Source organism: Varroa destructor, unplaced genomic scaffold (assembly GCF_002443255.2).
Source record: "Varroa destructor unplaced genomic scaffold, Vdes_3.0 BEIS01000002.1, whole genome shotgun sequence".
Taxonomy (NCBI): Eukaryota; Metazoa; Arthropoda; class Arachnida; order Mesostigmata; family Varroidae; genus Varroa; species Varroa destructor.
In genome coordinates this window covers 22,255,784-22,279,179 of record NW_019211455.1, presented here as the reverse complement: position 1 = coordinate 22,279,179, position 23,396 = coordinate 22,255,784, and the positions used below count along the sequence as shown (strand labels likewise).

At 41.3% G+C, this 23,396-nt stretch overlaps 1 protein-coding gene across 6 annotated transcripts in view; it reads right to left on the bottom strand.

Moving 5' to 3' along the window:
* Positions 1–23,396, bottom strand: part of DAAM (disheveled-associated activator of morphogenesis-like protein) — a 135,205-nt gene that overhangs the window by 13,390 nt on the left and 98,419 nt on the right. For 5 of the 6 annotated variants that reach the window (XM_022789546.2, XM_022789547.2, XM_086979478.1 and 2 more), the window contains 4 exons: positions 12,739–12,957; positions 9,041–9,172; positions 4,252–4,479; positions 1,735–1,932 (listed from right to left, as the gene is read on the bottom strand). In XM_022789546.2, coding sequence (XP_022645281.1) covers positions 1,735–1,932; positions 4,252–4,479; positions 9,041–9,172; positions 12,739–12,957 — 777 coding nt within the window. Of the gene's footprint in view, positions 1–1,734; positions 1,933–4,251; positions 4,480–9,040; positions 9,173–12,738; positions 12,958–16,648; positions 16,771–23,396 lie in introns of those variants that run through there. The other variant, XM_086979479.1, reaches the window with a different exon arrangement.

The following is a 23,396-nucleotide window of genomic DNA, read 5'->3' as shown; positions in this document are numbered from 1 at the left end:
CATGCTTTTTATAGTTACAATGACCTTAGCCAGCTCACGCCGTTGGACCCCTAACATTGTTGACTGAAGATACGGGTTGACCAAGTGAAGCGTCAGAGAAATTGGGATTTAATGGATATCAGTCTCCACGAAATTAGGTTCACTCCTAAGGAATGAAACCTATATTAGGCACAAAAGCTAACGAATCGTTTCTTTTACCATCGCTTGGTTACTGAATAGTTCTGTGGGAACTGGTTCATTCATCGGTAACAGAATACCGCAACTGGCTATGAGGAGCCGTCTCTTAAGTGGGTTGCCACTTTATTTTTTGCAAGCCGCCGTCGGCCAGTAACAGATCCTTTTTTCTGGGTCTTGGAGAAAGATCGAAAGGCGATAACGACGATCGTTATAAAACTTTATTACGAAAGAAAAACTCGAACAGCATCATCATACACATCGTGTTGGCTCGCAAAGTCGAAGAAAAAAAAGCTTTATCTTTAATATGTATACAAATATCTTGCCGAGTAAGTTATTGCCATTGGTGAGAGCTTCAATGCGCTAGACAGATATAATCAGCAGGCTACCTATTTGTAGCTATCTGTAATATTTGCAAATATCACTTCTATATATTCTAGATACTAGCTTCACATCGGGACTAGTTGGTGTAACAGCTTCGAACCGAAATCTTACTTGTAACTAGTGTCACAAGGACGCAGACTATGCCTGTCGATCGTTGTTCAACATCCGCAAGTTTCGGCTAGAACAGTTTAAAGTTGTCCATCTTCCAGGCTTGACGTTGGAATGGTTTAGTACTGGAGTTAGCGCCAGCAACTTATCTAACTTGATTACCTCAGTGGCCTTCGAAAATCACTGGAAATTACCAAATGTGTGCTCACCGTCATATCAAGGGTACCAATATGACAATTCGGTAAAACACAGAAGCCGCTATTTCGGACGTTTGCGCGTTTTTGCCGTGAACTTCCCGAGTCAAATATCGTTTTTCTGATGTCGAGGTTAGCTGCCTTCCACAGTCAACCCAGACCACATTATAGTGATCGAAGATCGTAGCCGAAAGCGCCTATAATGTCTATTCAAAGGTTTGCCATCGTGTTATCGTTTGATGTTTCACTCAACGCACGTTTCTAGTGGTTTATTTAAAAAATAATAGTACTTTTCATATGACAGCTGACTGCCTGTCCGAGGTTCTTTAACCCGAAGCGTGAATGTAGATACACCATCTTGAACGCGTAGAATTATTCGTTCTATTAGATGTTCAATCACAGATGATCGTAGTGAAAATGCCGGTCTCCGCTCCGCAATTCGGATGCTTTGAAACATTCGCGGATTCGTCAACATCTGCGTGTGACCGTCGCAATTTCTCTCCCACTCCGCTGTTAAATTTACCGCATCGAACGCTTCGACCGAGTTGACCCATATATGTACTTTAAGCTGTTTTTAACGCAACAGAAAGGTGTTTACAGAACAATGAGGGCTCGCATCGAGTTTGGGAAAAGTCGAGCCAAGATGTCAGATTTATTCGCTTAATGATTACAATCATAGAATCTTCACAGGTGCCGTCGCTAGAGCAAAAACTGTGGTCCTAGACAAGCTGCTACCATAATCGTTCTCACGTCTAAGTTGTGCAAAAGATTCCATTTGTCCAGTGTCATTAGATAGTATTCTCTAAGATGTTATCACGTTTTCTGTACGATGCTAAATGCGATACAATGCTAGATGCTGTATGTGGTAACTTACCAAAAACCTGGTTCGTTCACAAGCGAACTTCTGGAGGTGGCACATCGCTTCGAGAACTTTTTTGTGCCCACCTGGCACCAAGCACACCGCTCCGAGAATTTCCAAAACGGCAATTTTGGTCTTGACATTCCAGGTGGCAAGTGACTGGGCGATAATATTAATTGCTGTTGGATGGGCCAGTACATGTGAACGACCCGTCTGCAAATTCATAGTCAATACATCGATTTAATGTGAAGTATAACAACCTATAAGGACTAAAACGTCGCACAATGAATATAACTACATGCGATCTTATACCAAACACAATGACAATAAAAATTCAATCAAATCTTGTCTTAGAAACCAACCACAGGTGCAAATCATCTTACTAAGAAAAGACTTGCTATGAACTTCCAGTCTTTCTTTATTTGAACTTGGCGTCGTTGGAAGCCCTGGAGTTCTCAAGCGTAAGAGCTTGTTGTCGCTTCGACTATTGTTACCGTTATCCGTTGGGGTTGCGCTTCCCGAAAATGTCGTCTTTGACAGGCTTCTGTTTTCGATAGCAGCGCGTAGAAACTAACTTATCTCGTCCCGTCCTTCAATAAGCAGCCCGACTTAAGGGACCCTTCCGAGTAACTACTGCAATATATTCAACATTTTCGCTGGTTGCTTTTGGATCGTTGCTATTCACAATTCTTAAACCGACGCATCGCCGATCTCGGTGACGAGAGGAAGTTTTGGTAAATTGACCGACGAGCCACTGCATTTATGTCGCAAGAAAGCCGGCCCCTTCTTTACTCTTAGAGACAATGCTGTACTTTACCTGGTATCTTCCAATGCTATCAGTCGCCCAACGGCGTTGTATTATTGGCTGGCTGCTTCTTCCAGCGTAGTACTGCTTAGCGCCGCAGTGAACTCGGTTAAGAGATGTACTTCTCGACCCCTTTGACGCAACCACATGTCCATCCACCCAGCTGTACACTCAAATCGGTAGAGTTGGTAGCGGGCGCTTAGTAATGTCCCGTTTCCTGTTTGCCTGCGTTTGTTCAGCCCGTTTGCAATCTTCGGGGGTTCTTTCCCTTTGCCGTCCTAACCGCTAGACGTCGTAAGGGCGGTGCTCGTGCCAACGCTCTCAGGCAAACTACAGGGAACATCTGGATTTAAGTAGCGCTTCGTATTCCCTGGTTGAGCTAGAGGTCATCACATGATTTGGGTACTTACACCAAAGGCGCGTTTCAACAAACCACTGCTCGCTGATGCTCACAAAATGCGATTTTGCTTCACCTGCCAATGCGAATCTTCACGAGTGACCAGCGCGCGCGAACGAACCCGACACGCCCCTACTTTCCATGCGCCGGCCTTCGCGCTAAGCTGTATTGCGAGGCAGAAATCGTGTGCTTGAAGACGATCTTGGGCGACGGAGATTTGAAATCTATTGTCATATATTATTGTCACATAAAATATTGTCACGTTACGATTCAATGGTCCCTTTTTGGCGCTGCTGCCGTTTCAACCAATTAACTAAACTTGGGCTTCTTCATCAGTGAAGTTGTCTTTGTCATACTGCTGAGTATTAGGGAACTTAGCGAAAGGCAGCTTAGAATAAGATAATGTTAACGCCATATGAAGAATAATATTTTCCCTGTTCTCGTTATTTTCCTTGGCCTGTTTGGGTATGTTTTTCGCTTACTGCCAGCAACAATTCTAGTTGCAGTACGAACACCACGTATAAAAAGTGCCCGTCCTCCCGTCTAATAAGCAAATAGCCTAACCTATTTAAAATGGATAGTTTTACACGGTCCCAACATTCGATTTATCGGGCAAAGGTAAAAGCAGCTCGCGCGATTCGACGCGCGAAAAACTGTTACCTGCATTTTTATAAATAAGCCACACATGGCAAAATATCATAGCTTCAAATATTCTGAAATGACCTCTATAGGAAAGCGGGGCAAACAGCGCGAAACTATCAAAAAGGCGTGATTACCCAAAGAAAATGAGCTCAGGTTTATTCTACCCAACCCTAGATTCAGGCCGAGACCAGATGCTGGAGCTCACATATACGTATCGGCATAGTGTTGAGGCACTGGCCTCTAGGCATGCTTGCTGCACTTCCAACAATTCTAAGTAGTTGTCAGAAGATCGAGTAAGCTACAGAAGCACACATCGAGAAGATGTTTCATTCACTTGTCTGTCTGTGGAAGATAGAGTGCTTTTTACTGAAGCTCTTCAAGTCAAACTGAAGAAAACAACGGATTGAGTAATACGTGCATTTCCTCTAAACATTTTCCTTTAAACCACACCCAAGTATTTCTTCGACCTGCCATGAACTACTTATTAACAAAAACGGGTAAAAATATCGAACAAGGGCTAAATATGAAGACCTCTATGGCACTTTGTAAGTTTAAAATCTCAATTGAGCTTGCTGTTTCTCTAAATCGTAAATAATGAATTTCACCAAGCGGGTTTCATAACGTATAACGTCTAGTAAGCAAGATAATAATAAGCAATTATTTTCACTGTTACCTGTTGAAGCCTTACCGAATTGTTCATGAGTGCCTTAACGCATCCTATGGCGGACGTATGCACCGAACTCTCAAACGTCTGCCGATCCATGGCAGAAAGGAAATCGAGTAAGCGTAACAGGCCCTGTTCGTCAAGGAAGCGAGTTACAAAGGAGTTGGTCTGTGTCCGAAGTGCCGTCTTCAAGCTCTCGAATAAATTGGCCCGTTGCCGAATTTCCTCTTCGTCATCCTCAGCATAAGGTAACTGAAAAAGCAAACAAATAAAAGGCCGCTAAAAAATAAGCCATTTGAGCCGCTAAGCGATTTGCTGTTATTATTAACGCTGGACATTGTCCAAATATAACTTAAAGTAGTAGAAACGTTCGAATATCAAACAGATACTTTTATGATTTTTCTTTGAAATTAATATTCAAGCATATTGGATACCTATATTAAATTGTGTCCGGCCGTAATAGTGAGTTTAGCGGCAGACTGAATTCGAATATGAACGTAATACCGTTTCCACAATAGGCGAACGTGATACATTTATTATACAATGCACTAATAACAATGCAGATCATATTGTCCGTATGCCAGGTACTATAAGTTTTGCAAGGACGGTACAGCGTTTGTGATAAAGGGGCATATGATTATCTTATCTAAGACCGTTAATTGCCGAAATCGACATGTTTCAGGCATGTAAAAGGAAGTTTTTTTCGTTATCGGCTAACTATAAACTATAAAACTAACGCAATGAAATATAAAACACTTGTTGTGGCCACGCTTGCTTCCGGTTACAATGGCAGATGTATGCGACGGTCCTCGTATACATCCCTGACCATATATATGCACACTCTAGATAGACGGTGGCGAAAAGACATTCCAGATCACACTACGTATCCGTAGATAAGATCACCTAAACTGTATCTGAGATCGTTTTGGCCAATGAATAATCAACCTATGTCTTCATATGATTGCCATTGCTCCTTCTCATACTAATCAACTAATAAAAACAATAGATTGTTGCTTCTTCCATTAAAGAGAATCAGGAAAATGTCTATTTAATGAAATAATGCTTTGACTGGCGATCGATACCCATCGTCGAACCCAGATGGCTGTCCAGTTGGGGTTGTCGCTAAACGCTGATAGATGGAGCCCCGAATGGCAAGGATTCACCGAATTGTTTAGATTTAATGTATAAGGGGTAAGTGAGCGAGTTCGTTCGAGAATGAAATTCATGGGCCAGAGTGTTTATGGCGGCCCAAACCCAAAACCCAAAATCTTCTTCCTTATTGAAACTCTGCAGTTGACCTCTAAGGATTTTGTAAAGATTGAGATAAACGAGGTTTGAAGCAGTTTGGTTCGTGCTCAACCACAGACGCCAATAAGCACAACTGAGGCGTTCTGAAATTGAATGGATTTCTGTCTGCCAGTCTGTGACCTCTATTTGCCTGTAGCCTCTTTACTATAGGAAGGTGTTACCCTTCAATGAATCTCAGCTTCCGAGAATAGCCGACTGGCCGATTGTCTATTTGTTTGTACGCAAGCTGATATCAAGCACGCATCTGTTCACATTTATGATCCGCAATTTGTAAACACAATGCAACTGTCGGCTAGAAGGTCCCAATAATATTATTTTCAGATTCCGTCCTCCTTTAATTACAGGCCACCTTTCGCGTTAGCCACCAGCCGGGAATTGAACTGGCAGACAGACAAACCTATCGAATTAGCTATCAAATTTTGTAGAGATGGATCAACGACATTGGGCAGTTATTATGTCAAGGAGATGCTATGAAAGAGCAAGTCCATATAGCCAAACATTTGCATGATTCGTACACCCGCACGAATCCCCTATCCATATGATGTAGAGTGACTAAGAAAAAGAAAGGCCGAGAAAAGCATAAGCTTTGCATCGCTGCAATCTGGCAATTTAGGCTGGATTTGTCTATGCCAGATGTATGGATGCGCGCTAGATGACCCATGTAACTACGGCAAGCGAGTGGATGAGGGAGACCACCGACGTCCCTATAGACAAGAGAAGGCCTTCCGAACTGAATTGACGAAAACGAGATACGGGTCGGGCGAGTCCTACGAGGCTGCCTGGGATCCATATGTCGCACACTTCTTTGCTACCCACAGGTCAGCTAAGCTTGGCGAGATATAAAGAGCGGAGAGTTTGCTGTGCACACGAATAAACAAGTCCATGCATTGACCCTGTACGCGGTAGTGCTCTCCGTTGCTCCTGTTGCCTGCTCCCCATGCCATCGAGAGGTGAATGGCGTTTGGGGTGGTTGTGGGTGGCTGGAACATGTGATATGTTGATGATGCCTCGTAGAAGCGTGGACGCGTGACCATCAACACTGTCGTTATTCTGGGTATGCGGACCGTCGCCATGGAAATCGCCAGCTGACGAATTCGACCCTTACTGAACGCTGCTGCTGGTTACTCGCGCACTCACCTATGTACTGATCAGTAGTGTTTTTATATCAAATATTTTTTATAAATCGTAAGCTGAAAATTTGTGCAATATGTATGTAAAAGCACATAAACAGTCTTGTTTGATACGAAAAGAATGAAATTAAAAGAAATGCAACTCCCAGACTCCACTTCTTATTTAATATGTTGCCTACAGAAGAGCCAGTGCGTGCCGTGTGTTTTTCTTTACCATCTGTTGTACTTCATATCTTTGCCCATTTCAGCGTTTACTCTGGAGTTATACGATCTTAGATCTTACGTCAGGCACCGCAGCAATAGAACGCTTTAAACCTGACTCCCCCTACACTAGGTGGGAGTGGGGTATGGGTGAAAGTAGAAGTGACTAAATGAAGAGGTTGTTCCGCGAGCATGCCTGACCGTGGGTTGCCTGAGAGGACTGGTTGACGAAACCTAGCTAACGTAGCCTGAATGGCATACGTAATGTAACTACGAAACGATATAATATATGATATTGCCACTCTCGACTTGCTTGGTGCGCTCGAGTCTTTCGAGTAGTTCGCAGTCACGCGCGTTGTAATAAACGCTATACTGCTGAGCAAACAAATGAGAATTTGGATGATGGTGCGGAAAGGAGTCCGCTATCTGTTCGTCAGTAGCAATATCATAACAAGGAGGACCAACCACATGCGATGACTGGCGAGTGTTCTATGGTAGATTCGGCAGCCGGACGCCCTAGAAAATCTAAGCAAGTCGTCCATAGAGTCGGTTGTATCGCTTTATATGTCAGAAGATAGAGTCGAGCTACTGCCGTCTGGCTACTATCTGTCTGCTATGTGTATATTATAGGTAGTGATGTTTGTGTGCTTGCCCGAAGATCAGGCTCTTTTTTGATCCAACTACGTTCATTTGACATCGGCCGAAGGCCGACTAGAATCCGGTAGGCGACACTAACTCTGCGTATGCCCTCCCAGGATATATACGAACATTAGAATTTTTGGCTATATAATAGTAAATGTTGAGCGGCTAAGCCAAACAATATATTGTGGGTGAAAATATTAACTGAACTTTATTATATTATTTTGTTATGATATACTGAAACAGCAAAGGCTTTATAACACCAGTTAAAATAAAAGAGCTGACCGAACAACGTCAAGTACTTCCTACTTTTATATGTCATCCTTCAAACTTTTTTTGAATCTAACTTGTCGGATTAATTTCAAATTGAATAACACTTGAGTCAAAGAGACGAAGTTAAAGACCTTGTTTTCTTTTTCTATTCGAAACTATTATTAGTCTCCTATAGGTAAACTTTTATTTCTTTTCTTTTGGCTATTCCGTTCCGGTCAGAAGAACTCTTGCCGCCCGTCTTTGCGCTATTTGCCTTAATCGTAGGTCTAACAGAAAGCGACGTTGAGGCATAATTTAGATTGGCCAGTCGATAACGGTTCTAGTCCCAAAATCTTCGCATACTACGTTCTGTATATTCAGCCGGCTCTTAGTTTTCAACTCGGTCATGCCATCAGTTTCTCTTACTTGGTCAGTAGGCAGTACTTGATACGGAATAAGTCGACGGAACTCACAGATGCGTACGTATCTGTGAGCTTCAATTGGCTATGGCTGCTTTGTTTCAACCGAACCCACTGGTGCTGCTGTCGTGGGGTTACAATTGACCCGCTTTAAGCACTGAACACACACACACACATACGTACCTCTAGACCATGCTGTGAAACGCAGAACTCACAGGTTAGACAAACACCGTTGCATACAGAAAAAAAACACATACATATGTGCTCGGACGACCCTGCTTGGCGGGTAACACGGCTATTCTATACATTATTGCATATTGATGTACACAAAATATGGGGCAATGTACCTGTGCCTTATTTAGGCCTGTCACAATCTGTACAAATGGCCAAACAAAATATGAATGTACAAAAAAAAATATGACATCATTTGCGGATGTTAGGCGGAACATACAAGTAGGCAAAAATAGACGGTTTGTAAGCTGTTAGAATGTGTGTTACATACATATATATATCATCTATATGAGGTGGAACGATGTATACATTATTTTATGATATGTAGAGGCACATATACTACAAACAGCTACAGGAGATCAGCGTGAAGGAATTGTAGGGATGAAATTTGTGCAGCAAGCAGCACGGTACGGGCACAGCACATATTAAACTGCCTACGAACTAAATCGATAGAGCGAAAAGTGTTCTTTCATCATAGCAAATAGACACAGAAGTAGATCATTGTGACAATGTACTTCTGCTTCTATTTTCGGCCGTATATTGGGCAATGCGCTATTCGTTGAGGTATAAATACTAAAAAAATTAAGTGCAGAATTAAACTTATCGGAAGGTTTTTAGAAGTTTGCAAGCTACCTTAATAAACGCGGCGATTTTCTCCAGATAAAGGTCAGGCTGGTGGTGACCGACGACAGCATGTTGCATTTGCTCCATTTTCCGTGAAATATACAACTGCCATTTTTTTTCGGCCGGTAGGCTAAACATCACCTGCAAATTTATTAGCGTACGAAACATATGTTATCTAGCGTTTCAGTGTATTATCTGTTTGTATTGAGCTGCTGTACAAAATTTGCTCGAACTGTCAGAAGAAGACTTCACTTTCGAAATTATGAGTAAACTACCAGAAAAATGAAGCGTACATCACTAAAATTCTGGATTTTAGCGAGTCAAAGATCTTCCGACGGTTCTGCACGGATGCTTATCATCCACCATTCACTGATTGTATGTGTATGTCTGGGTATGAATGTATGTATGTATGTATGCAAATTGTACTTCTTTTGAAGTAGGATACGGATCCAAACTAATGCTACCCCTCGCTTCCACTCTATTATGACCTAGAAGCACGATTTCTGCATATTTTTGCGCAGCGTAATTGTTGTTACCTTAAGATATTATTTTTCCTTCTTTCATAGCTCCGATTACCGGCGTTTGTATCGGTTCCACTCGTCTGATAGTACTTCATTAATATACGATAATATATCATTGCGTTCTCTCGCGAAGATGTCAAATTTCCGCTGCCTTAAATATATATGTGTATAGCACCTATGCCATTGCCAATCACGGTAAAATCAAGAATGCAGCGACATACAAATATATATAGCAATAATAATACATCGATAAGAGCGCGCATCTATCGCAATGAGCTTCACTATCGATATGAAAAAGTTGACTTTTGGCTATCATTATTTCTGCCATAAGGATTTTAACAGACTATAAACTATATAACTACAGGCTTTGTTTGAAAAGGGCCAACTAGTGAAATATCATATGGTTTTCGATGATGAAACCGGCGGTTTTTCCAACTCTGTTGGGAAAAGTGCCAGTTCCATCTAGGACCGTGCTACCGCTCGCTGCCACGCTTCGTGTTTGGTGGCATTTTTGACCTACCGGTTAAACGAGAAGTGTACTAACTGCCTAACTAGGAAGCTCCTGCCGTTCCTGATTCGACCTTGTGTGATACTGTTGGGGAGAAAGCGGTAAAGGAAGGGAAAACTGAGACTTTAATCCGCCGACAAGAACAAAAAGTTTGACTTTTTTTTCTTTTGCTTTTCCACGCTAAATTTTGCCACCAGCTTTGCCGTACGGCCAAATGAATCGGCGTTGAGAAACATTACGTGTTACGCAAAAACACGATGTAGTTCTTAGCTGAGTTCCTCCGCGCTTTAAGGCATGCCCTACTTCAAGTGTATGTATGGACAGGTACAACCATCTAGAAAAAGGACGTTTTTTTTTCCAGTAACTTGGTATATGATCGTTTCCGCTAGCGGCGTTCTAAGTCAGCTTCCATCAACTGGCGAATAATCCCGATATCCGCCTGGGTCGATTTGCTTGTGGTCTCCTGTTCCAGTTAAAGCAGCTCTACTGGATTCCGATGAGCGGTCGGTTTGGGTAAGAATCGGCCTCAGTCCCAGCCGTCGTCCAGATCAAAATGCGTCGAACCTGTCTACCGCTTAGATGAAGAAGATGCCCTATTTGGTCACTGAAAAGTAGAAAATGACCAGCCCGTCGCTTTCGTGTGGTTTGTCCGTCAGACATTCGCGTTATCGGCCATGCTGAATGCCGCTCTATTCCAGCCTGTCTAATGATTTATTGAGAGTTTTGCGGGACATGGCAGGGTTTGTGGTGGCAAGTAGGACGCCGACATGCTTCTATTAGTGGAGTGGCGGTTGTGCGGCATTTGAGTGAACTGGAAACAAGCACGGCTAGATACCGTTGTCCTGATGGAAGGCTTCGTGTTGTCACCAGATAGGCGGGGTAGTGCGAAACAGAAGTGCTTTTAAGGGGAAAAGGTTCTCTCAAAAAACGAAGCGGCAAATAGATTAAGGTATCACACCTATACAGAGAGGCAGAGATATGCAAACACATGCGTACACAGCTACTAGGAGTATCAGGCAAAGCTCGAGAGAAAAGCCAAATTGTTTCCTTACTTCTTCTTTTTTTTTTTTTGTTTATGCAGGTTGAATTGAGAGCTCAGTGCTGCAGAAGTACAAGTAGCTACTTTGCTTAGCACTGCCCTGCTGTATTCTCTATTACCATTTCTGTTCACCTAAAGTAGAACACATGTAGAAGGTGGATTGTTTTTTAAGGGGTGTGGCAGTTGTGGAAACTCGAAATCTACTAAAGGAGCCTAGAAGTCGAGTGTTTGACTAGTAATATAATATTTTGCTCCCTAAAATGCTTGAATACAAGTATCGAACTGGCGAAGACTGTAGTTAAAACGGAGATTTGTTACCCTACTTGAGCTGTGGGATCATGGTAGGTTCGTCCTCCACACATGCGTCCTTAGTCCGACAGAAAGACATGTAATCGTATCAAATTGGGCACTTCCATTTGGGTCACCGATCGAACGAACGGGCAACTGCTCAACCCAGTTTGGCTTCGACAAGTGCCAGAGACAGAAAGTGACCTCTTCGCTTTTTCGAAAGGAGCCTGTCGATCAGTACACCGCGTGCCCATGCCAAATACCTCAAGTAAACTTCACAGCAAATGATAGCCAGCTAATAATAGGCGGTGTTTCGCTTTCGGTTTGTTTTGGACCGGACTGAGGACAGAGAGACGGTTCGTCTCTGCCGCTCTGACGAGAGGCTGCAACCACGTACACTAATGCATTTGTGCTACATAATAACGTGCCGTAAATGGAAACGTTGCTACATTCCCATAATATTAAAGGCCTATGTTCTTGTGTGCAAATTGCGATATACGATTGCATGCTATGGATGGCTAAACATAGAGAAAAACGTGGTACACCGTAACAACAGTGCCGAGGCGCCACGTTAGCGTCTAATTATGCCCTCCAGTCTCACTCAGGGTGCTTTTTTGATTTCAAGCCTGCAACTCCTTTATATTGTTATTAGTCGTTTTTGTGTACATGAGGAACATGATACAGTAACAACTACCTTCATCTCACGGCATGCTTCGCTCCTGTTAAACGTCCAATGTAAATACTTTTGGAATCTCAAATTCGGTTTTCCTTTAAAGACTGTCACAGAAGCGTGGTTGTTATTCGTTTTTACGGTATAAGCATTTTATGGCTTTCAAAAAATTCAACGGCAATAAATAAAAATAGAGCGTCAAAGGGCAAGGAGTCGTGTTTATATTTAATACGATGAAAACCATCGGGTTATTCAGGCCACCGAAAAATTACTACAGACGGCGCCTTGATTACGTCCCGTACACGTCGTAGTGTCTGCCCTAATGCTGCTGTTATAGGAACGGGTTTTGCCATTGCTAACCCACTTTCTTCATCAAGCGACGAAAATTATTGACAGTAGGGGGAGCGAGGGTCCGTACGTCATGAAAATAGGCACTAGTATACAGGTAGTAGTTTTCCTGTATAATTAATACTAGAGGAATTCTGACAAAAAATAAAACAAAGAAAAGCTGAGTAGGTGGGAAAACGTAACTAGGTTTTCCCTTCTCCATTGGTTTCAGCCTCATCTTTGTATTAGCATTTCGCATACGTACCATTATGATGTAATATTAAGAAAACTTGGTTAATGATGCCGCGCGTCAATCATCAAGTCGATCATGACTCACTCAGCAGTGAAACCTACCGCTTTTTTCGATTCGGTGAGATCGAGTTCGTCAACGATTTCAGCGAACTTGGCATTAAGTTCGGCTTCATCGGTCGGCATTGGCGGCAGCTGATAGCCGCCTAAACCTCCAACAAGCAGAGATGAGGGCGGAAGAGTGACAACCCCTAGACCACCCGGGCCGGGGGTTCCGCCGCCTCCAGCGCCCACACCGGGACATCCGCCATTTGCATCGACTACCTGTAACGACATGGATTACAACATTACTAAGAATAGCAGGTATCTTAAATAGATACAACTACCTATAGTAGTGATTTACATTTTCTGACTGTTGATATCCAGTGCGTATGACATATAGTGATTTTTTTCATTTTACCTGTGAGTATCGGTTTGTTAATGAAAGCGTTCCCTGGGGGTAAATTATGGTATTGTAGATCGGTGTGATTGTGAAGCTTCAAGTTATCATAAAGTTCGTTCGAAATTATTTTGACAGTTTGCAGCTTGTTGACGGGGGAGTCGAATTTAAGGAAAAACAAAAAAAATTTCCTGAGTTTGAGAGAAACGCGAAATAGATGAACATTTAAAGCTGTCGTACGAAACAGTATCAATGTTTACGTTGTTTCCTGCATAATTTCCTCTAACAGATCTTAAACACCACTAGCAATCAACCGTTTAGTTGAAGCCTGATACTATAATGGTTCAACTGTCATTGTCAAGCGAAACTATTATACTATCGCCCGTAAGCACACAGCGTGAGCTTAAAAGCTTCGCTTTAATTACAGATCACAAACTATTAGTTATCTTAGATAGTCGTTGATATTGTTTTGTGCCTATAGAGCATTGCGTAGTACAATATTGCGTCTGTGATCGATAATACTAAATGTACAAATTGTTTTTTTGTCGATGTTTGAAAAACGTCATATATATAATTATATGATGGGTTGATTCGTGATAATCTTCCTGTTGCTGTCTGTTGGATAGGTGATATTTGCAACTTTTCTCAGAAACACATTTCTAGCTAGCTACAGGCGATTTGGGTTATTACAAAGAAGAGCGAATAATAAGCGAAACTGTATGACCCAACTATAATTTCTTTCTACGTTGAAAGTACATAAAATGAACGTTGCCCACGAAAGCAGGGGTCAACGTTCCGTAACTCATCTGTCGCCGACACTAGCGCCGTTACCTTGTTATACATTATAGCACCGCGTAGACAAAGATATGTTACTGTAAGTCATTATATTCCCTAGCAGTCGTCTAAATTCGACTGTTTGACATTTTTCTCTTATGCTTGATATCGTAATTGAATTGATCGAATAGGGAAAGTTCGATCCACTCACTCTGTTCTACGACAGGTATATATATAGGGTGTTCCAAAAATCAGTACACACTTGAAATTATTATAACTAACGTATTTTTAACTAACGTGATAAACGTATTTTTACGTTTATCACATAGACGTCCCGTGATAGACATGATAACACCTGCGACAATCATGATAATACCAAAGCAACTAGTGTTGGTAAAGCAACAATGCTCTGTAGACTGGAGCCCACACAGAGATAAATACATTTATTGATACAGTTGGATGATAACGTCGTGAAGTTCCCGTTTAAAAAAAAAACAAAAAAAAATCTAGCACTCAATCGAAACGGAACATATATATAACATAATATTTCATGATAATAGGTTGAACGATGACCTCTGCGTGCTGCAACGTAAATTATGGGCTGGACGTTCACCAAGAACAAACGTCCCCAACGCATCAACGCTTCGACGAGAGATCTCTTTTTTGCTTCCGAACGAAGGGTGCTGCCCCGCTGATAAATATTTTCCGACAGAGCTATTCCCGTCTTCATTTTATTGATTCCGCATAAAACATACGGCCGATGAGTCCATTTGAAACTCTCTGCGGAGTGACGAAGCCGTTATGAAAATGTACTCACGTCTTCAAGATGTTGGTGTGAAACTTCTGAGATCGAACTCAGATAAATGGAACTCGGAGAGCGACAAAGAAAAAGAGTTAGTGCTCGAAAGGTCTTCTGAAAGAATTACATATATAGATATTGCTGATGGCTGGGGTGATTCGCAGATAGCTAAGCTAGACTGCATTTCCGATAAAGAATTTTGTCCTCTTTGTAGTAATTAACTTAAACAACAAAAAATATAATATCTTCGACATAGTACTCGACGAGATGATAATTCTTCGCATATTTACAAATGGGGACAACAATCATCCAATGTCCGCCATCTTCTACTCGCCAAAAACGTATCATAAGTGGCCACTATAATCCGTTCCTGTACCTCATGTACATCTTCTATATACACAACAGCTCTCGTTGAGCTCAAAAAAAAAGACCAAGAATAGTATTGTCAGTCTTTCATATATTAATTAAGTTAGTTAACGGTTTGGTCACTATTGTCGTACTGATTTAGCAGTTTGATTGAATCAAACAGTGAAATAGCCCGTGTCTATTCTGAAGAAGTCACAAATCATTCGCTACTAGAGGTAATGTCATCATCAATAGCAAAAGGAATGGATATTCGAGTGCACCCTGATTTCAAGGAACCTCAAACCAAAACAGTGTCATACTTTACTTCATGAAACTATTTGAGAGGAAATTATATATATATATATATATACACTCCACGATCGTTCGGTAAGATACTTCAAGTGGCTACTAGAATCGTTCTCTTAGTTTTTTTTTTTCAAGAAGCTTGCACGACAAACAACGTACAACTAGGTATGCCTAAATTTTTTTTGCCGGTTGCATAACTATTTGTAGACAAATATATTATTAGCTCTGCATCAGCGCGATTTAGTCCATTTATACGCACTTTTTCTCTCATGTTTCTAGAGATCCTCTACCTATATCCTTCATTTTTCATACTAGAAAACATGTCCCGACTACGTTTATTACCAAATTTCCCTTAGACATTCATCAGCGGTCCACTAGAAAAACTTCATATACCGCGAACAGACAAAAATCTAGTTTCCTTGAAGGGAGTAGCTGTACATTTCTTATATCAAATGCAATATAACTAAAAATTAGATATTCTAAATACAACTAGTAGTTCGCTAAAAAAAAATAACCACTATAAAACACCATGAAAGCTATAGAAATAGCAATGCATTTATCTTCAGTATCACAGACACCCAAGACTGGGGGTTTCAAACCCAGACATTGTCGCAGCAATGCAGCCAGAACACTATATCGACCTATTATATACCATGTCGGCCTATTATAACCGTGCCGATACTTAAGGTGGTGTTTTTGCTTAGATTTGAACCACGTCGTTGTTTTGATTCCCCTTACTGTGGTCAAGATCATACGCACTATGACATCTGAATTATAACTGCCCCATTGTAGCTTATATTTGATACTTTTACTATTTTTTTTCTGGGTATATTTTTATACCTAAACTGTTCCGCGAGAACCTTAACCGACGGAATAAAGTCGTGCTTTTCGTTACGCTAATCGCATTATAATAAAACATTCTGTTGTTCGTGGCCTCAAAAAAGAAAAATGCTACTTGTATTTCTAAAAGCATCGTAAAAGTGTGATTCTGTCATTTCATATAGAACGTATCCTTAATAGGCATAATGTAAGAGTTTTATTTGTACCGTATCCGTGTGCGATTCGAGCTTGGTAAATCAAAACGATGATAGCTTTTGTGCCAGAAGCGGGAACATAAAAAAACAACATGAGGTCCATAACAAAACATGCAGGAGGTAACGGCGGGCTGTAAGTGGTTCATGCTGCACGTGTAACCCTCTCTTGCCCACCCTTTCTTGCCCTTCTGTACCCCTAACCAATCGCCCCTGCGTCGTCGGATCATCGCTCTAATGATAATAATAACAACAACAACACGTATGTGCATAGTATAAGATATAAGTGGTAGAAATTGACCGCACCCCCATTTAACTCACTCGCATCGTTGGTCTGCGTTGTCGGCGACTGTCTGTGAGCTTCGGTCATCATTCGTATATTCAAAGTCTAATACGGCCAACAGGGTTCGCGGTAGGAACGGCGCAACCGTTATATCTGTGATTGTGTTTAGGCGCTCGTATTGGATCTGGAACTTCCGTGCAGGACTGCAATACACATCAACTAGAGCGTGGGCAATCGTATATAGAAAAGAATATAAATGGACAATGTCCTACTAAAATGACTAACACAAAGGTTGAATCTGGAATAATCTGCTAAATAACGTGGGCATTGCATGAATAGAGGATTTTTTCATTCCTGTATGTATACACACACACACATATATGCATATTTGATACACTTATAAGCAAACGGGCAGCTCATAAGTTACTTGGACAAGATAGCTAATATTTGTTTTATGTTTTCTTTTTTCTTGTGTTTTTTTTGTTTTTTTTTTTTTGTACCACACATGTGTGTACACCTATAAGGCTTTACTCCATTTAATATGCCTTTCCTTTGCGGAAATATTTCCAAAGTCGTTTTTATTTATTGTCAGGAGTCACCTAACAAATTTAAAAAAAAAAGGCCGGATGATACAAATTTGTTAAAAAAAAAATCGACAGTTGTATATCTGTGGAGCAGTAAATACAGCGGGATCGAATTCTAATAGTAAGGCTAATGTCCTATTGGCCATGAGCATCTGTCGTAGAATTGTGGTAGCAGTGTTTTCTTTGGAAGCGTAGGAGCATCGAGTGACGCTCGATCATGGTGTTGCCCCTGGTAAATCATTTTCGCCTGTGACGAAACACGAAGTGTGCCGTAGTCGTCTTTCGTCACACAAATGGGAAGAGAAGGTGCACTATCTAACGAACTACTTGTCTTGTACTATCAAGATTGTTGTTTTGTTAACATTACTTAGTACATAGCCAGTAGCTCCCAGGCTCCCCTCAGAAGCAAATATCGCCTTTAAAAGCTTGAAAGGATAAAAGCATGACTCCGCATGTGGCCCTATTACTCACGCATGTTTAGTGGCTAGCGATTTAACCGGAAGGACTTGTCCGTAAGGAACTGAATAACAAGACTATCGTGCAGGCCGAGATAGATGTGTATGTTGACAAGCCATTATAGTAAAACGGATTATCGGTAAATGTTAATAATATTTTTATTATTATAAAGATTAGGCGCCTTTATTATCTTAGGGGATGTTTAAGGCCCGCAATATTGCCTTAGCATGTTACGTTGGCCTGAAATATGAAATAAGTGTTGCTTCGGAATCATCATCAGATTTAATGAGGCACATCCGGCTAATCCTCGTGACCTATTGGATAAGGCGTCTAACCTCGTATCAGAAGACTGCAGACTGGACCACTGTCGAAGACGATAATATCTTTCAGACAATTTTTTCTCAAAAATTCTGCTAATTAACTTTTCTTTTTTTATATGTTTTTATATATTCTTTTGAATATTGAATTACGATATACCTTTTGCTGGTCACCTTAGCAGCTAAATAGTTGCTTTTCTTTGTTTCAAAGGTCCGCAAATCGGTTGCTTATTGATGTAGGACACACACTCAGATCAAAGAGAACAGGATATAATAGAGCTGTTTGCAAATTGATAACATTGCTGTTTTCCATTGGAAGGGTTTAGCTAGATTTTTTGCTGATATAGAGGCGGCCCAATAACAACAAAATAGCACAAGGTTCTATATATATACCTAATGTTTTCTCATTTTTATGAAGTTGTGCAGATCGGAGCAAAGGAGAACATATTTAGTGTTGCGGGGGCACGTGATGGTGGCGGCGACAATTGCTCGACATGGGTAGATCCCTAATAGGTAGCTAGGGCTTACAATAGCCATAAAACGGCCGAATGGCCTAGTGCTACTGGAATTGACCACTAGCCAAAACTATGAGTCCTGTCCCTTAGCGATCGTTAACCAGGTGAATCCTCGGTAAAATGCCAATGTTACTGCGGCCGCTACCGCTTCGCTTGCCACCACAGCCGCCATCGTCAACTTTTCCTCTGTAAGTTAGCGTTGCCTAAGTGCGACGAGAGCCGTTCCTTACAAACTTCAACGCTGGTTTTCACCAGATTTCTGTTGCTTATTGCGAACGAACTTACCGTGCGTATACAGGCTGTGACATTATATAAAGAGCGATGAAGAGAAAGGAATAAGTAAGACGAGAAGGTTTAAAAAACCCGCTAAATGGCGCGTGTTGGGCTAGTGAGATAGGCAAATTCGTTTGGCAGACGTTGGAACGTCTATCTGTGCGTTTCGATTATCAGACTACACATAAATCGTACGATCGCCCATCTCTTACTCAATGCGTCTATATATACATATGTTATATGTATCTATGTGGGCGCGTTGCAATTATTAATGATCTTTTTTCCCTCTATATCTATGTGAGTTGCGATGTAACGAGACTCATTCAGCGCACTGAGTCAGAGTCGTCTATCCGGAAAAGGTTAGGCGAAAGGAATGTTTAACTTTCGGTGATTTATTTGGCACAATTTGGCCACATCTTGACAAATGTGTATCTATCTGCACAGCTTCTTCATCTTCCGAAATTATGTATACTGTCTCTAGAATCCTTGAATACTTGCTTTACTAATTTTCCATCGTAAAAAAAATTGAGTTTTTTTTTCAGGACAATTCGCTGCGCTAACAACAACCGTAGATTTCAACGAAAATTCTAAGCTTAGGTAAGTTTTGATAGTGCGGCTACTTTGATCTCACTCGTTAATTAGAGTGATAAACAAGCTAACTTGTTAAACATAGTGCGGAACTATCGTCGACTATATTTCAAGGAACACATAGGGAACAATTTTTAGTATCGTGCCCACGTAATTATTTATTAGGAAGTTAAGATTGTTACAGGTGATCCTTGGCGATGGCAAATGAGAGTCGGCGCACTGTATGGTCGTTCTCCACGCAACAGATTTCTTTACATATACTGCCTCTGCCATTGCTAACACACAAACCGGACCTAGTTAATGAGTACAAGAACTTCCTGGACAGCTCCGTGTTGCGCTGACGTTCCACGTTTGATTCCTAACATGCCATGCAGTGGTCGCTGCTTGTTCAACAGTTCTAAGCGTCATGGGACCACACTGCAGGACAAACTTTGTGAAAAGTAAAGGGTCACACTTTCTACATTGTGCTGGAAAAAGCGAGAAAACAGCCACAAGTTTTTTTTTTTTTATGTAACAATATTAGTTACCGGGTTCAATCAATTTAACACGCCCTATCCTTTTCAAGCAGCGCTGGATGTAAATGGAAAGTACATCGATGCTCCATAGCGTCGATCGGAATGGTCCAGCTCTCCAAGTCAAAGCCGGTGTTCGCTTCCTTTAATTTAGATTGCCTTGCGAATTCCGAGTGGCGAAAGGGTTTAAACGCAAAACCGAACTGTTCCGGGGACTTGCGTGCCGCCTAATTTCTGTTCCCTGGGCAACGGGCGGCGTTTTCCACGATAACTTATTTGAGGGAGAAGCCCATCTCTATCAATATCATTGTTATATCAGTGATGCTCTGAATCACGTTCAGCGAATGAGAGGAGGATTAAGCGATGGAGTACCGGCCACTGGGTAGAGTCTGCTACCGTTACTTGGCTGGCCGCAAACCCGACTTCGTACGCCTCGTGTTGCACGGTCAGAACTAAGGCTCCAGACAACTACCAGAGTCGGGCTTAAGTGCCAATAGCTGTAGCATGATTCGATAAACTTGATATGAACAATTATATTACATACACCGGTGTAGCTATCTACATTGTACCTGCACGACTCCGCACTGCCACGTACTTTCTCTGTACAATCGAAATGTCAGCGGCGGCGGTGAATGCCAGTCCCATTTTATAAACTAAGCCTTATGTCACGCAATGGCCTTCGCTTCGTGAAACGTGATTCTATCTTTTATGTGCAAGTAAAACACTCCATCCACTCCAGAAGAAAGCTCGCCGAAAACTTTTGATGGCTTATGGCCAGCTCGGACTAAAGCTAATGCACTAGCGGTTCGGCCGAAGAAGGGAGAAACCAGCAGGGATGCCCAGGAGCTATTTTTCGCATTTTCATTTTTATGCCCAAAACTAACGCCAATATTTTTGCAATTCGTTCTATTTTTTTTTCCTTCTCGCTATTTCTCTTACACCTCGTGCTCATTTGTGATGATGTTTCGTTATTATTTTGTGGCCCTCACTGTTGTGTCATTTGAAATTTGACCAGCGAGGCTCTCTGCAAATCTTGCTAAACTGCTTTTGCTGCTTGACACAGATCTCTACATACGTAACATGTGCGCAAACCTCTTCATCAGTCAGTGTTGCTTCTACGCTGCGAAACGTATTTATATGAATGGCGGCCATCCCATGCTGTCGGTCTTTCGTGATCATTTGATTAGGTTTATTCGATGGAAAGAGGTTCGTGTCCTATTTTGTCCACTCTCTTTCCCCGTTTCTCTCCATTCTGACACTGAGATATCACAGCCGATAGAAAGAGAGAACGTACAAACTTTTGCAGGATCCCACGTCATGCGAATAGAATTCCACAATAAGCTGCTTTTGAAAAGAGGAAGGGCGATGTTTTTTTCAAAGATGAGTTCTAGGCGTAGCTCTCCACCAGCAGGACAAAAGGAAAACGCGCATAAAACTTAAGAAAAAGAACCGCATTAACATGCCTTCGCCAAGTAATCTGTCCGCCGAAATCCAGTTGTCTGATCTGCAGTTGTTGTATGCGAGAAAATAATCGTCGCTTGATCGAATTAACACAGCGTAAAAGCTGGCATATTGACCTGGGGCGGCGAACGTCTGTGGGCGACGTTTAAAGTACAACTCAATCGTTCGCTTTACAGCTACGTGGACAAAAGCCAATACTTCGCCGGCAAAGAAATGGGCTTTCTGTTTTGAACCTTCAGTCGATGCTCTTTCTCAAGAAATGCGCCGCGCTTTAACAAAGGCAAGCGCATCTGAGCCTACTTTACTACGTTGACTGAATTTGTCGGTTCTTCCCCATAGAAAGCGTTTTGCGCCTACGAATAATCGCGCAGCACCGTCTAAGAGTTTACTGCAAGGAAATCTCAGAACTTTATATTGGCAAAATCTTCAAGAGAATATATGTCACTGGGTAGCAGCAAAGAAAAAATAAATCTTTTATGCTTGCTAGAAGTAATGCACTTGAGCGTTGTCAAGCGATGCCTGAAGTATGAATCTTTTGGGCGGGGAGAGGCCTTGTAAATGTAGTGTCGTCGGTAGATGAATTTGGCCTGAACGAAGATGCTCTATTGGTCTGCGCTTACTTGTGATATAGTTGTTGTACATAGTAACATGTACGATGAAGTACCTTAACAAAATATTGTAAATTATAGGATACAGTGTTAAATGTTTGCTCCCCAATGAAATGTATACTGCTTCGTATACAAGTACTCTATGAAACGGCATAAAGGAAGCATTCCTACGTACAAAATCTATAGAAGTACATACTGGAGATATCTGGCTACCTGCCGTATATGATGAAGCTTCCAACATGGGGATTAGGACGGTAGCTTTGGTTCGCATCGTCGTCGAATATACATGAATTGAATGTACCCTTGGCTAGATACTATACCAAAAGATACGACAAAGCCGTATGCAGACACTTTAGAAAATGCAAGCAGCCACGAGCTTGCGAAATATTCTAAAATATTCTAAAAAAAAAAAAAGAAAAATAAATTAAGAATTCTAATAAGACGAGAACTTCCCTTGACGTTGTCTATCTCAGGCAGAGATGTCCAAATCTTGCTGGCCTTTAACCTTTATGACAAGCCTTGTGCCACGCACGAAACTTTGCCTTTCGTTGATTACCCTATCGCTATTTCGTTTTGTTGGATCAGTTTTGCGAACGAAGGCTCTGTCGGCCGGCTAGGGTAGATCACAGTCTTATAACCATTTCGTAGAGTATATATATATGTAGAGTGGCGCGAACAAAATCGTCGCTGGGTGCTGCTGAGTCGTTACGGTCTCCGCAAAAGACTACGATATACATACACTATTTGATATAAAAAAGGTAGGTAGCATTTGGCGTGCATTAAGCGGAATTGTTGATCTGTTCTGACGGAAGAATACGTCAGATGAAGCGCGTGCGATAGGATGCATAGGCAATAATAGTAATAACAATAGTATCGGTGTCGGAAACCTTATGGATAATCTATGTAATCCAGTCCAATCAAATAAAAAGGAATTAACCTCTGTAATGATCTGACGGAAACAGACAAATAAATACAAAGATCAATGTGGCAAACGAACTAAACGCGCGCATCTGCATGTGTTCCTATTATTTTTTCCCTATTCAATTTAAAGTTATATAATCAATTACTTTGAGAGTTAGCGACAAAAACCGGGCTTAACTCACTCATTCTTATATGAATATATATACAAATTCTAAGTTCTAAAATGAAAACCTACTACGAAAGGTCTTCTGTTTAACTGACCCTAACTAACAATATGGCGTCATTCTGAAAAAAAAAATCAAAATGATTTTTAGCTTTAATTGTGATTTTTCTACTTATTCAATGTAATTTGTACAGCAGGCCATAAAGCAACAAAGAGTAAGCATTTTTTATTATCTACGTAATAATCTAAATATGTGGTCAGAAAATTTATCGAAGCGTTTAAATAGTCCACTTAAAATAAATGGTGATGATTAAGGTAGCAAGCACTTACTGATCCACTCTATCAATCTTTGTACATGATTTTTACAATAATTCTTATTCAGAATGTA